The sequence below is a fragment of the Onychomys torridus genome, chromosome 6 (assembly GCF_903995425.1).
Source record: "Onychomys torridus chromosome 6, mOncTor1.1, whole genome shotgun sequence".
NCBI lineage: Eukaryota > Metazoa > Chordata > Mammalia > Rodentia > Cricetidae > Onychomys > Onychomys torridus.
The window spans coordinates 128,117,311-128,131,933 of record NC_050448.1 but is presented as its reverse complement, the minus strand read 5'-3'; the positions used below and the strand labels follow the sequence as shown (position 1 = coordinate 128,131,933).

The following is a 14,623-nucleotide window of genomic DNA, read 5'->3' as shown; positions in this document are numbered from 1 at the left end:
AATATGAAAACCGCAAACAGTGGTCGAAAGGCGAGTGCTTTGCGGTTTGGCAGAGAGTAGGGTTAGCAGAGAGGAGCCGTAGCATAGAGGGGTGCACACCTGCAATTTCATTAGAGAGCCTAAGGCTGCGGCTTCACAAGTTCAAAGCCAGCTCGACCTAAAGACTGAGGCCTATCTGAAGAAAGAATGAAGGAAAAGGAGGAAGGGGAAGGATGAAGGGGGAAGAAAGAGGGAACACTGGGTGAGACCCCACCTTGACTCTAGTGTTAAGAGGAATATAAAGCAATACTTCTGAGGCTGCTCTGCTTCTGAGAAGTGTGTGTAGTATTTACTGTTTTTGAAAATATACTTCATTAAACTTTCATACTCTGACCAAGAATGACTTGTCAAAGCCCAGTTTACAGTGGAATGAGAAGTGGTTTGCTGTTTCACAGGACACATAAACCTGTTATGGGCAGCACGTTCCTGGCCAGGGAGGCATGTGTACTTAGGTAGGGGGATGTCCCCCCACAGGAAGAGTTGTTAAGTGAAAGTAACAATTCAACTCTGCTATGAGAACTCATGGTGGGAACTGATGCTGTAAATCTGAGCCTGGGGGATTAATGGCAAGTGATTTGATGCAGTCTCTTCTACTGAGAAGAGACTGTCTCTGTTAGTCAACTTGCATCTTCTCGCCTTTGGGGAATGTGATGGTTAGTTTCTGTAGCATGAATCTTAAAAATCTTATTAATAAAAACAAACCTCAGGCCAGTTATTGGGGTGAATGCTGGAAGATCAAAGAGACAGAACAAGCCATAGCTACCTCACCTCGCCAGTTCCTCAGCAGGTCTTGTTTCCTCAGGCTGGAAGCTTCTGAGTCCTCATCCAAATGAATCTCAGCTGAACTGTGCTGCTTCAAAGCCTGAATGCTTAACCAGACAAATGCTTAACTAGCTCTGGTGCCTGGTTTTCATGCCTTATATATCTTTCTGTTCTCTGCCATCACGCCCTGGGATTAAAGGCTCTCTTTCTGGGATTAAAGGTGTGAGTCACCATGCCTGGCTGTTTCCAATGTGGCCTTGAACTCACAGAGATCCGCATGGCTCTGCCTCCCGAGTGCTGGGATTAAAGGCGTGTGCTACCACTGCCTATCCTCCTGTTTAATATTGTGGCTGTCCTGTTCTCTGACCCCAGATAAGTTTATTTCAGGAACACACAATATTTCATGGAACACAATACCACCACAAGTTTCAGCTGTCAGCTTGACACAATCTAGACTCATGGCTCAGAGTCTGAACTGAGGGACTGTCTAGATCTGCCTGGCCTGTGGGCATGTCTGTGGGAACTGTCTAGATCTGCCTGGCCTGTGGGCATGTCTGTGGGAACTGTCTAGATCTGCCTGTGGGCATGTCTGTGGGAAATGTCTAGCTCTGCCTGTGGGCATGTCTGTGGGAACTGTAAATCTGCCTGTGGGCATGTCTGTGGGAAATGTCTAAATCTGCCTGTGGGCATGTCTGTGGGAAATGTCTAGATCTGCCTGGCCTATGGGCATGTCTGTGGAAACTGTCTAGATCTACCTGTGGGCATGTCTGTGGGTACTGTCTAGATTTGCCTGTGGACATGTCTGTGGGAACTGTCTAGATCTGCCTGGCCTGTGGGCATGTCTGTGGGAACTGTCTAAATCTGCCTGTGGGCATGTCTGTGGGAACTGTCTAGAACTGCCTGTGGGCATGTCTGTGGGAACTGTCTAGATCTGCCTGTGGACATGTCTGTGGGAACTGTCTAGATCTGCCTGGCCTGTGGGCATGTCTGTGGGAACTGTCTAGATCTGCCTGTGGGCATGTCTGTGGGAACTGTCTAGATCTGCCTGTGGGCATGTCTGTGGGAACTGTCTAGATCTGCCTGTGGGCATGTCTGTGGGAAATGTCTAGATCTGCCTGGCCTATGGGCATGTCTGTGGGAAATGTCTAGATCTGCCTGTGGGCATGTCTGTAGGAAATGTCTAGATCTACCTGTGGGCATGTCTGTGGTAACTGTCTAGAACTGCCTATAGGCATGTCTGTGGGAACTGTCTAGAACTGCCTATAGGCATGTCTGTGGGAACTGTCTAGAACTGCCTGTAGGCATGTCTGTGGGAACTGTCTAGAACTGCCTATAGGCATGTCTGTGGGAACTGTCTAGAACTGCCTGTAGGCATGTCTGTGGGAATTGTCTTGACTGTTAATTGAGGAGGGAACACCCTCCTTGAATGTGAGTCACATCATTTCCTGTGCTGGGCCCTGGACTGGGTGGGAGTAGAGGGAGCTATCTGAGTGGCCAGCAGACAACGATATGTTAATCGCTCTCTGCTCTTGACTATGACCATGAATGACCAGGTGCCTGAGTTCTTGACTTCTTCTCAATTATGGAGTGAAGCCTGGAATTGAATGCTGAACAATTCCTTCCCTCTCTGTCCCCTCTTGTGAAGGTATTTGTCACAGCAAATGAAATGAAGCTAGAACAGAGGTTAAGGGCACCTGTAGGCTTGAGGCAAAAGTTAAGTTTTAGAATAGGAAATCAGCCCTGCATGTCTAGAAGCTCCCTGCTCTTCTTCTGCTGTTTGTGGTGCCCCTGTGTCTCAGTTCTCAGAACATCCTGAAGCCACCTCTCCTAAATACTCATCTTCCTCTCCAACCTCAAGTTCCCGGATCAGTTCCTTGTGACTCTCAGTACCACTGTTACCTCACGGGTGACCAAATCCAGTGCCTCACACTGCAGTCTGTTATCCTCACGGATGACCAGATCCAGTGCCTCACACTGCAGTCTGTTATCCTCACGGGTGACCAGATCCAGTGCCTCACACTGCAGTCTGTTATCCTCACAGGTGACCAGATCCAGTGCCTCACACTGCAGTCTGTTATCCTCACGGGTGACCAGATCCAGTGCCTCACACTGCAGTCTGTTATCCTCACGGGTGACCAGATCCAGTGCCTCACACTGCTGGTCCGTCACCTCATGGGTGACCAGATCCAGTCCCTCACACTGCTGGTCCCTCACAGGTGACCAGATCCAGTGCTTCACACTGCAGTCTGTTATCCTCATGGGTGACCAGATCCAGTCCCTCACACTGCTGGTCCCTCACAGATGACCAGATCCAGTCCCTCACACTGCAGTCTGTTATCCTCACGGGTGACCAGATCCAGTGCCTCACACTGCTGGTTTCTGAGTCTTGCTGTTGACAAATTAGCCTCCTTCAGAGCTTGTTCTTCTGAAGGCCGGGACAGGATCCAGAGTGTCTGTGTCCTCTACCGCCAGCCCAGACACAGAGCGTGAAGGATGGAGCAGTGTATAAATGTGTGTGTGGTTAATGGAACAATAGGACAGTATGGCAACCTCATGGGAAACTTCTTGCTTTGGAACCACACACAGACAGTCTCCTGATCGTGTCTTTCTTAAACTTAGATTCAACTGACCTTGACCCTTCGATGATGTTTGATGCTGGAGAGATCGTTGACACAGGATCAGATTATGATGACCAGGTAACTAAACCTCAAAGCGTTTTTCTATTTAAATGTGTTTAATTTTAATCTCTGAAAGCTGAAATGTTGACCCTGTGAGATCTTGACGGATCCCTGATAATGCACTTCGTGTTGAGCTGTGGTCTCATGCAGCCTTCTTTGGCTACTTTCTCTCTCACCTGTCATTTCAGACCCAAAGCCTTTAGTTAAGGGAGGGACTCAGGGTGGAAAATTCCTTGAGATAAAAGTAAGTTCATCCTCCCCAAGAATTTGCCTGTGTCTCTGTGGTGGCTAATTTTGTCTAGTTGAGAGAATTAATAAATGCAGAGGGTGTGAGTAACCTGGTAGTAAGATCCAAATAGGGGAGGCACTGGTCCAAACGCGGGGTCCCAGACCGAATAAAAAGAGAAAAGAAAAGAAAGCCACTGAGCAGCTCGCTCTCTCTCCCCTTCTCCCTCTTCCCCTCCCTCCCTCTCCCCCTCCCTCCCTCTCCTCCTCCCTCTACTCCCCCACCTCTCTCTTTCTCTGCTTTGCTAACCCACCAAGATTCAAGGGAGCAGCCGCTGTCACCACACCCTGAGAGCACTCCCTCTGCCCTGCCTCCCTCCAGAGCACTCCCTCTGCCCTACCTCCCTCCAGAGCACTCCCTCTGCCCTGCCTCCCTCTGGAGCACTCCCTCTGCTGTGCCTTCCTCTGGAGCACTCCCTCTGGAGCACTCCCTCTGGAGCACTCCCTCTGCCCTGCCTCCCTCTGGAGCACTTCCTCTGCCCTGCCTCCCTCCAGAGCACTCCCTCTGCCCTGCCTCCCTCTGGAGCACTCCCTCTGCTGTGCCTTCCTCTGGAGCACTCCCTCTGGAGCACTCCCTCTGCCCTGCCTCCCTCTGGAGCACTCCCTCTGCCCTGCCTCCCTCTGGAGCACTCCCTCTGCCCTGCCTCCCTCTGGAGCACTCCCTCTGCCCTGCCTCCCTCTGGAGCACTCCCTCTGCCCTGCCTCCCTCTGGAGCACTCCCTCTGCTGTGTCTCCCCCTGTGATAGATTGGATCTCAAACCCTGGGTCAGTAAACCCCTCCTCCCTTCAGTGACTTCTCTCAACATTTGTCAGAGCAAGGAGAACAGTAACAGTAATGAATACACTCTACCTTCCCGACAATAAACCAAGCATGTGGCTGAGCATCAGCTGTGAGTTCAGAGAGCTGCTATTCTGTATCTATTTGCAGGGAAGGACGCCCAAGGGAAACATGGCCAAGGAGTTAAATGTATGTTCTCTTTGAATAGAACTGAAGAAATTTATCTGGGTCATTTTCCTCTCAGCAAGAACTTTCTCTACTGCTATATTTTAATGATCCAAAATAGTTGGCAAAGGATCTAGCTCCCTAATTGGGCTTTAGGGTTTGTTTAAGATAATGTCTTAGACTCTGCCCACTCTCGCCAGTGCTTCTCAGAAGTGGTGGAGAGCCACGTGCGTTCTTGTGATGGTTTCTGCTCCCATTTCCAACTAATTTATGTCACAAGTGAAGCAAATAAAGCTGATTGCTGTCCACACATGATGACTGTGTGTCCCATGTTTGTATGTGTGTACTGTGTGTTGTGTGTGTGTATACTGTGAGCATGTGTGCACATGTATAAATGTGTGTGTGTGTGTGTGTGTGTTCACAAACTAAGTTCCTTCCATCACAAAACATGAAACTATTTACAGATATATAAACACATAATGGTTACCCTGTGTTTAGAGTACCTGGTAGCCGTTAAGCATTTACTACATGGAAAACTAAGCTATTTGGTCCTGTGTTGACTATTGTGCTAACTCTCCACAGCATCTCCATAAGTAGAATTATGATTTCTACTTCACAGATAAGAAAATGAAGATGAGTCATTTGCCCAAGGTCACACAAATAGTTTCACAATGGAGATGTGGAACATAGGATGTAGTTTTTTGCTTATAGTATTTTTATTAGCATATGTTAATTATACATATTAATAGGTTTCATTATGTTGTTTTCATACATGTACATAATGAATTTTGGTTATATCTACCTTCTCATCATGACCTCCTTCCATGTCCATTGGCTCCCCAACTAATTAGTCTCCTTTACTTTGATATTTGGTTTTTCACTTTGATGATCCAATGGGTTTCATTATGGTTGCTTACAGAAGCATGGGTCAGAGATTATTTACAAGAACACATGCACTTACCAGTGGCTACAACATTGAAGAAAGTGTCTTACCTCCAGCAACCATTAACTGTCTACACATCCTCAGGAAGGGTAAAGGCCTTATGAACTTTCCCTCTCTAAGATAGACTGTTGACCAGTCCGGTCTTTTGCAAGTAATCACAGCTGCTGAGTTCAGGACCACCAGGACCATGTCACACATGGAAGACAGTGTTCTACATTACCCCTCCTTACCTTTGCATGCTTTCTGCCCTGTCTTCCATGATGTTCCCTGGGCCTTGGAAGCGGCGTCATATACATGTCTAATTGTAGCACACATTTTCTAAGACTCACAGTGCATTATCTCCCATCCTGCCCTGGGACAATGAGCCAGGGGACAGTGTTGGAGCCTTTTCAGTTGCTGACCCTTAATGCCTCAGCTAAGACAAATGGCCACTGCTCACAGTGTGCATCTAAAATTATAGACTGCAAAAAGAAATGAGCCACAGCAAGAAATCCAGCAACAAGTGGGAAGCTTCACATCCCCAAGAGCTAGTGATCATAGAAAACACTGAAAGAAGTCTTAGATAGAAAGATTTGAAATATTCAAAGAAATAAAGGAAGACTAGAAACCATGAAGCAACTATAAGAAAGAATGGAAAGAGAAAGGAAAGAAATTAATATGATAAATGTGATAGTTGGTTGTCAACTTACCAGGATCTGGCATGAAGAGCAAGCCTTCAGGCACACCTGTGAGAGACTAAGCTAGACCCCGGGTGTGCACTATTCCCGGACCTTGGGTCCTGAACTGCGTAAAAGGAGGAAGCTGGCTGAACACAGGCATGCATCCCCTCTCTGCATCTCGACTGTAGATACACTGTCACCGTGGCTCCCATGCTCTGACGGATGGCACCCTTGGACCGTGAGCCTTAGTGTCTTTCTCCTCTGGATTTTTCACCTGGCTCCATCCTGCCCTGCCATAACCCAATGCAGCTTTATTTATCAACCAATCAGAACAACACATATTCACAACATACAGAAAGACATCCCACAGCACACAGCAGCAACAACAATGACAGACAAGCCTGCTTTCATCTGGGAGGCTGAACAGAGGTAGGCAGCCAGATGGAACTGGCCAGCAGGCCACACTTGGCTGAGCTCTGCTATGAACCACTCCTTGGTTCTTGGTTTCCTCCTCTCTCTTAGTTTCTGACATCCCTACATCTTCATCTCTTCCCTTCTTTTAGGCGATTGTATTCCTGGGAAACTACATGATATAGATGTGACTGTTTCTCTGCCTTACTGTACTGATTTGGAAACTGAGGCAGTTAATGCTAGGTCACAACAGTCAACAAGAGTCAAGTCTGAGAATTCAAGAGGTAGAACCGGAATTCAAACCCCGAGAGCGAGGGTCAGGAAGAATGGGTTAGGCTATGCTGGCATACTAAAGCAAAAGCAAAATCCACTTGCTTTCTTCCCAGAGACCTTTCACGGCTGACTTCCGAAGAGACCACGGAGGGCTGAGGGCTTGGGGCACTTGAGGAATGAACTTTAACCAAACATGACCTCACCTTGTGCTTGGTAGCAGTCATAGTCAGTGGCTGGAAAACGCAGAGGTTGGAAAATGGAGCATCTGTGTGTCCAGGGAGGTGTGTGAGCCCCAGCCAAGCTGGACTGCAAGGCTCCTGGTCTTAGCCTTAGGCTATAGCCCCACAGTCTGTGTGCTCCCCGCTCTGCTTCTCTACTCACTCCGTTTTCATTTCCCTGTCAAACTCTCCATTACTCAAATACATGTCCAGCATCCGGTCTGTGACCCCTTAACATGTCACTACATACCCTCTCCTGTGTGAGGCTCCTCCCGGAGGTTTGCTTGTACCCGGAGCTCCTTGGGGAGCTCCTGTTGCATGTATCTACCCACCAAAAAACAGCACTGGTTGGATTTCCCATGTGCATCTCTAGTTCAACACGTCCCAAACCATCTTCCCCTGCAAAATCTGTTCTTCCTTCTGTTTCCTCTATTTCTGTGATTGATACCACCATCTCCCCAGCCACGCAAGCCAGAAACCAAGGTGCTTCCTTGTCTCTCTCCTTTCTCTCTATCCCACATGGATTCAGCCAGGTAGAGAACCAGATTTCCTATGCAGGAATGGCTCCTGTCCTCTCCAGTCCCACTGTCCCTGCATGAGCATCTTCTCTGCCCTCTTGCCTGGGACTGCCAACCAGTCTTGCTGCTCTGGTCTTTGTATCACACAAAATGATCATTTATGAAAGCAAATTCAACCATGGCAGTCTATTGTTAAAACCCCTCCTGGCTCCTCACTGATCTCAGAATTGCTTCGTGTAACACATGAAACTTATGATTCAGAATTTGACCTCTTTGCTGCTCTCCAAACTCATCCCTGTGCCTGGTCCAGCCACACCCAGATCTTTGCAGTCTCTTCCCTTGGTAGAGAAGCTTCCCCAGACCCATCACCTCCCTCCTGAAGAGCCTCTAATATGCACCATAATGGCCAGGCTCCATTAGCTTACTGACATGTCTGGTCAGCCAAATATGATGGTGCATGCCTGTAATCCCAGCAACAGGGAGGCAGAGGCAGGTAGAGCCCTGTGGGTTTGAGGCCACCCTGGTCTACAGAGTGAGTTTCAGGCCCAATTGGGCTACATAGTGAGGCCCTTCCTCAAAAGAAAAAAGGCTAACAACAATGGTTGGCTCATCTTTTTCAGGGACCCATGACACCTTAAGTCACAATATTTGCCTGCCTGTCATAGAACATGTGATGCCTTCTGCCACACAACCTGCCACACAACATATGCTCAACAAATGGGAGCAGTGGGTACACTGAGGAGTCCTAGAACCTTGTTTCTCTTGTTAAATGTGATCCAGTTCTGTGCTCCGCGGTAGTCAGAATGCTAGAATATCTGCAGTCCACTGGTCAATAAGCTCCTGCTCTGACACCCCAGCCACCTATGGTTAGATGAGGCAAGTTAGTGCCCGAGGGTGAGCAGCAGAGCTTCCTTGGAAATGAATTAATTGGCTTCACAATCAGCTCAGTGCAGCCCATAGCCTTCCAAAAAAAGTATCCAGACACCATGCCATTCCCAAGCACACAGGCTTTCTCTTTTTTAATGATCTATTTACTTATAGTTTATATGCATTTGTGTTTTGCCTGCCTGCATGTCTGTGTGAGGTGTCAGATCTCCTGGAACTGAGGCTGCAGACATTTGTGAACTGTCATGTGGGTGCTGGGAATTGAACCCATTCTGGAAGAGCAGTCAATGCTGTTAGCCTCTGAGCCATCTCTCCAGCCTTACACAGGCTTTCTTAAACAAATCTTGTGCCTGAAACACCTCTCTTTATCTTCCTATGACCTCTCTGTTGTCTGCAGGGGGAATATGTTTTTATTGGAACAAAAGAAAACTGTGGAAGCAAACCCAGGAAACAAAAATAAATTGGTTTTCATTGGGTGTTTCAGAAAGGCTAAAAGCTATAGAGAATGAAACTGGAATCATCATTTACCCACTTCCAGAGTTAAGAAATAAAACTACAAAGAGTTAGAAGGCAGCTGTGCGCACCATTCCACCGCTGCACCATCCACACAAAACTGCAGATGACAGAGGCCTTCTATTATCACTTCCAGGTCACATCCTCTGGCCTTCTGGAGGCTTCCTGCTCTCAGTTGCAGTGTTTATCAATCCTACATCTGTCTTCCTATGTCCACTGTATCTAGAATACCAGAACTAGGAAATGCAGGTACTTCATCTCTTGATCATTAGGACCTAAAACATCTGACATGTGGCGGACAGGCATTCAGAAACCATTTATTAGCTGTTAAATAATGTATTCCTAAGCAAGGTAAGAGTTGTTTTTGTATATTCCAATCACTTTTACATGCCCATGTTGTCCATATCCCATACCACTTGATGTTTTTCTTCTGTCTGTGTTGATAATGCAGATTGCTAGGTGCGTGTTGACTGTGTTGTAGCAAAACTGCACAAAATTATAACACAGCTTGGTCATCGCTTCTTCCTGTGGTGGGTAAAGTCTCAGCTTGGTAAAGGCACCCAAATGTTCACAGAGACCAGTGGAATTGAATAAAGGGCTTAAAAACTAAGCCCACACAGCCACAAAAGTGTCAAAAACACATGTTGTGGGAAAGGTGGTTTCATTGACCACCAGTGGTGGGAAAACTGACTGTACACATACAGAAGAATAAAGCTGATCCATATCTCTTATCATGCACAGAAAATCTATCCCCATGGGCTCAAAGATCTTCATATAAAACCTGAAAATTGCTAGAGAAAATATAGGACAAATATGTCAAAATAGAGACAAAGACAAAAACGTTCTGGAAAGGGCTTTGACAGCACAAAGACACAGGGACTGGCAGATGGAAGAGCCACCAAGGGTAGGAAGGGATGGGGGTGGTCAATAAGAGCAAGGAAATGCCACAATGAAACTCTGAACTATGTAGCATGAATTTCAAAGGAAAATAAAGTGGTGAATCATATGGCTTCACAATATAACTACTTGTTACCTCTGCAGTCACATAATGCGTTGTCAATCTCTTTCAATTTGATAAACATGCTTCCTCACCACCTTGTTTGAGTAGCTACATTTAAAAATAGGAGAAGCCATGCTGTGTTTGCTAAATTGTTCTATTACTGATAAAAACTCAAGAGTCAGGTATTGGGGTGAAAACCATATGGATCAAAGGAGAGAGGAGGAGTGACCAGCTGCCCCCTCTTTCTCACCGGGGACCCAGCCAGCCCCTCTTCTCTCCACACATCACAGATCAGAGAGAGCCTGTGATTCCAAGTCCCTCCCTCCCTTCCCTTTCCTGTCTGTTGGTCCTTTCCTGTTATTGCTTCTCTACAGCTAATTCTGGTCAGCTAGTTGCTAGAGCGCCCCCCATCCCCATTCAAGTTAACTTTATTAACACAGTCTAGGAGTGTTGCAGTGCGGTTAAACCACAGAAGATGGCAGACTTTTTAAGTTTGCTTCCAAGTTGTATGTGATCCATATAGCAGCATTATTTTCTGGGTTTGAAGTTTAAAAACTGAGTTCATTGAAAACATTCTGGAGATAGGGTCAGATGATGGTATGATTCTGTTTTAATGAGGAAAGTGACCAGTAAATTCTGTGCAAACCTAATCTCTGAAAGGCAGGAGGTTTTCTTAATTTGTTTCTTGTCACTGGTTTATTTGGCTCCTTTACTTTACTTCTCTTCATGGTTCGTGGAATCCATGTTCTAATGAGGTGTTCGTGAGCATGGGCTGAGTATGAACTAACAGCATTTCAGCGAAGTTATAACGGTGCTTGTCGCTGAAGGGGGACGAACCGTTGTCCTTTCTCTTCCCATCAAGGGGGAGGTCGAGAGCCAGCCCTCCTTTCCTGCCTGCTCCTGACCATGAGCCGCAGGCTGGCCCACAGCACTGCTCGCTTCCTTTGAGAAGTGAGTGAGGGGACAGAGCTCAGCACTGTTAGCCCAGTAACAAGAAGCCTTGCTCACATGGATTGCTTTAGGATTTCGGTAGGCCATCTCCCTTGTTCCACAATACCAATTCCGGCAAAGAGATGCTGGGGTAGGTGTGGTGATATTTTGCTTGTGATCTAACAAATAAAGCTTGCCTGAAATTTGAGAGTGTGGAGCTAAGCCACTAGTTAGCTATAGAGGCCAAGCAGTGGTGACACACACCTTTAATTCCAGCACTCTGGAGACAGAGGCAAATGGATCTCTGTGAGTTCAAGGCCATCCTAAACTACACGAGACTGATCTAGTCTAAAAGAGAAACAGAACCAGGTGGTAATGGCTTTGATCCCAGTACTTGGGAGTCACTTTAATCCCAGCACTAGGAAGTTGGAGATAGAAGGTGATATGGCTGGACAGAGAGAGGAATATAAGGCAGGCAGAGACAGGAGCTCGCCTCCTTTCAGGCTGAGAAGTTGGCAAGGTAAGAGGTGGCTGTGGCTTTCTCCTTTATCTCCCTAGTCTTTCAGCATTTACCCCATATCTGGCTCTGGGTTTTTATTATTAAGACGAGTTAGGATTCTTGCTACAGGTGGGTCTGGAGCAGAAGGAAGAATGAAAGGAGACAGTGATTCTGGAGAGCAATGGAGAGTGGACTGCAGGACCTCCGTCCCTCTGATACCATAATTTGGTTCTGGAGATAGACTCCAGAAGATCTTTGCCAAGAAAGGAGGCTTCTGGAAGGATGGCATGCCTCCTCCAGTGTTGGCTGGCTGCAGGTTTGAAACCTGATGGCATTTCTAGCATACCCTTCCCAGGTTATAGTTTTCTTACCCAGGAAAATGAAATGCTGCCATTTCAGATCCCACAGTGAGGGAATGCTGGCATCAAAGCAGGGCAGGGCAGGGCCGTAGCTCAGGGTTACCTCTCCTAAAAGCGTGCTGCAACTCTAAGCAGAGGAAACAAAAATGTGTATCTGAAATTCATTCAGGGCAATGAGTAGTCAGTTCTCAAGTTACCATGGTAACCACTCAATTAAGTGAAAAAAAATAAGTGAACTTATTATGCTTACTGTTGAGTTTAACATTCTTTTTTAAATGATGACAATGAAGATGGGGAACGAAAGTAATATATTTAGTAAATTGTTTTCCCCAGACCTTTCCTAGGGTGTTTCTTCTGCATTTTAACCAGCAAATCTCCTTCACACACTTTGTGCAGAGCTGAATGCTAGCGTTGTCATTGAGGTTAGGGACAAGAGCCTCAGAACATCCTTTGACAATGTGTGCTTAAGACCTAGCTTCCGCTAAGCTAGGACACTTGGACAGAACCGAAGGGAGCAGAGGCGAGCTTACAGGCCAGAAGCAGTAGCTAGTGGGTGCTAATCCTGGATTTGAGCCCACATCTGTAATCTTTGCTGAAAGGTGAGACTTTCCAAAGATATGAATGAACAACTCTGCCTTGATACCCTAAGACACGGGATGCGGAGGTGCAGTGTATGTGTACAAGGATTTGCTGCTCATAGGATAAGCTGGTATCTCACTTCTGAGCACCTGACCACCCTCTGGAGCCGCCATGGTCCTTTAAACCTCCTCAGAGCTCACTCCACACACAGTGGTCTCTATCAAGTCCCCTGACTGAACAGGCCACTTCTCCGTTTGCCAACTACCCTCGGGTATTTCTTTCTGTTGTTGATGTTCAGTGAGCCCCTCTACCAGGCACCTCAGGGTACCCCCACCCATCCACATGTCCACTCTGAGTTCCAACCACCCAGGGGTTCCTTTGTCCCTCCAGAGTGCTCTACCTAGGATGTCTATGTTTCTCCCCACCCCCACCTTCCCTTCTCTTCCCCATTTGGCCAACAGAGTCCAGTTCCCAACCCTAGTTCAGATCAGAGCTCTCATTTGCATGTTCTGGGAATCTGTATCTATTATACACTCCTTTGAAAATGCATTTACTTATGTAGTAAGCAGTGCTACTCCCCAAGTAGACACCAGACTCCAGGAGGACAGGAGTCATGAGGACATGCCCGTGTGTCTGCAGTTTCCCCCCAAACCCAGCCATTGTTTGGCAGACTGATCTTCAGTGCTGGACAGGGTTCTCTCACCTGATCAAGGAGCACTCAGCGGAGTTTGGCCCCAAACTCAACATTTTTACTAATGTGCCACAGTGTTGCAGATCATAGAAATGAAATTACCCTCCATTATGTAAAGACCTGAAATTAAAAAAAAAATTTTTTTTAATGGAAAAGCAACAGATTCTGTCAAGCACACCAACTTAACTGTCAACAGGAAGCAAAGAGTGACATTTTCTGTACAGAATCACACTCCTGCCTGGAGAATAACACCCAGCTTCCATAGTACTCACTCATGCACACAGCTAAGGACGTGGACTCCTCTGCGTCCAAGCCCTGGGTAACAGCATCCTTCTAACTACCAGTGGTGTGGTCATGGATGGGTTGCATTCACAACCACTACCATCCCACCCCACCCACCCCTGGGGCCTCTGCTTCCTGCCTTTTCCTGATCCTGCTTCGCCTCCACAGCCATGAGGATCCTCTCTTCTACCCATGTGATCTGCCCTTGGCAGGGCCTGCTGCTCAGAAGTGAGTGGAGCCAGGCAGGGAACATACCCTGGGAGCCCAGGGCTGGTGACTTATTCATTGGAAATTGTAAAGCCGATGCTCAGGAGTAAAAATTGGAGCCTAGGGAGATGTCTCAGGAGGTGGTGTTTGCCACTCACACATGAGATCTGAGTTCAGTCTCCAGAACCCATGTAAAAAAGCTGGGCATAATGGCGTGTACCTATAGTCCTAGCTAGTTCTGGGAAGGCAGAGGGAGGCATGCCCTAGGGCTCTCTGGCCAGCTAACAAGCCTAACTGGCAAATTCCAGTCTCAAAGAAAGAAGGTGGCCAGCACCTGAAGAACAGCACTTGGGGCTGACTTCGGGCTTCCTTTTGCTCACGTGCACACACACCTGAATATGTACATATACATATATTCATACAAAAAAGGTTTCCAGGAAAAATTATTTTACGTGTTATCTAGTTCCCATATGGTAATTCTATTCTTGATTTTTTTTCCTTAAAATAAACACTGCTGTGTGAAATCCACAACATAATCCCTCTGTGTTTACTCTGTTCGGGTTTCTTTATTCTCCGACTTTAGTGTCTCTAGGGAAAAGTCACGAAGGGGCTTGGAGGGAGGGATTGATTCCTGCCTCTTAGACGTCTCCATTGTCCCTTAAACAGCTGCAGAGAGAGCTGTATGGGGCAGCCATGCCTCATGGCAGGCCTCTAGTTCCTAGCCAGAAGGAAAAGGATGCCCTTTCTTCACAACAGGAATCCTGCCTTCCAATGCCCCTGTCCTTGCTTGCTGTTTCAGGAGGAGATGGCTGTGAATTCACGGGGCCCTTCTGAGAAGACCATCCTACCCTTTCCCTCCCTCATCATTGCATCCTTCTCTTCACACCTCAGCAGATCCACCCACAGCCATCATCAGAGGAAAGGAATGGTGTTTCTCCTGTTATCCATC

At 47.1% G+C, this 14,623-nt stretch overlaps 1 protein-coding gene across 1 annotated transcript in view; it reads left to right on the top strand.

Annotated features, from left to right (window-relative positions):
* Ak5 (adenylate kinase 5) overlaps window positions 1-14,623 on the top strand; it is a 197,974-nt gene that overhangs the window by 122,638 nt on the left and 60,713 nt on the right. The window contains exon 8 of the mRNA XM_036189364.1: window positions 3,421-3,497. Coding sequence (XP_036045257.1) covers window positions 3,421-3,497 — 77 coding nt within the window. The remainder of the gene's footprint in view (window positions 1-3,420; window positions 3,498-14,623) is intronic.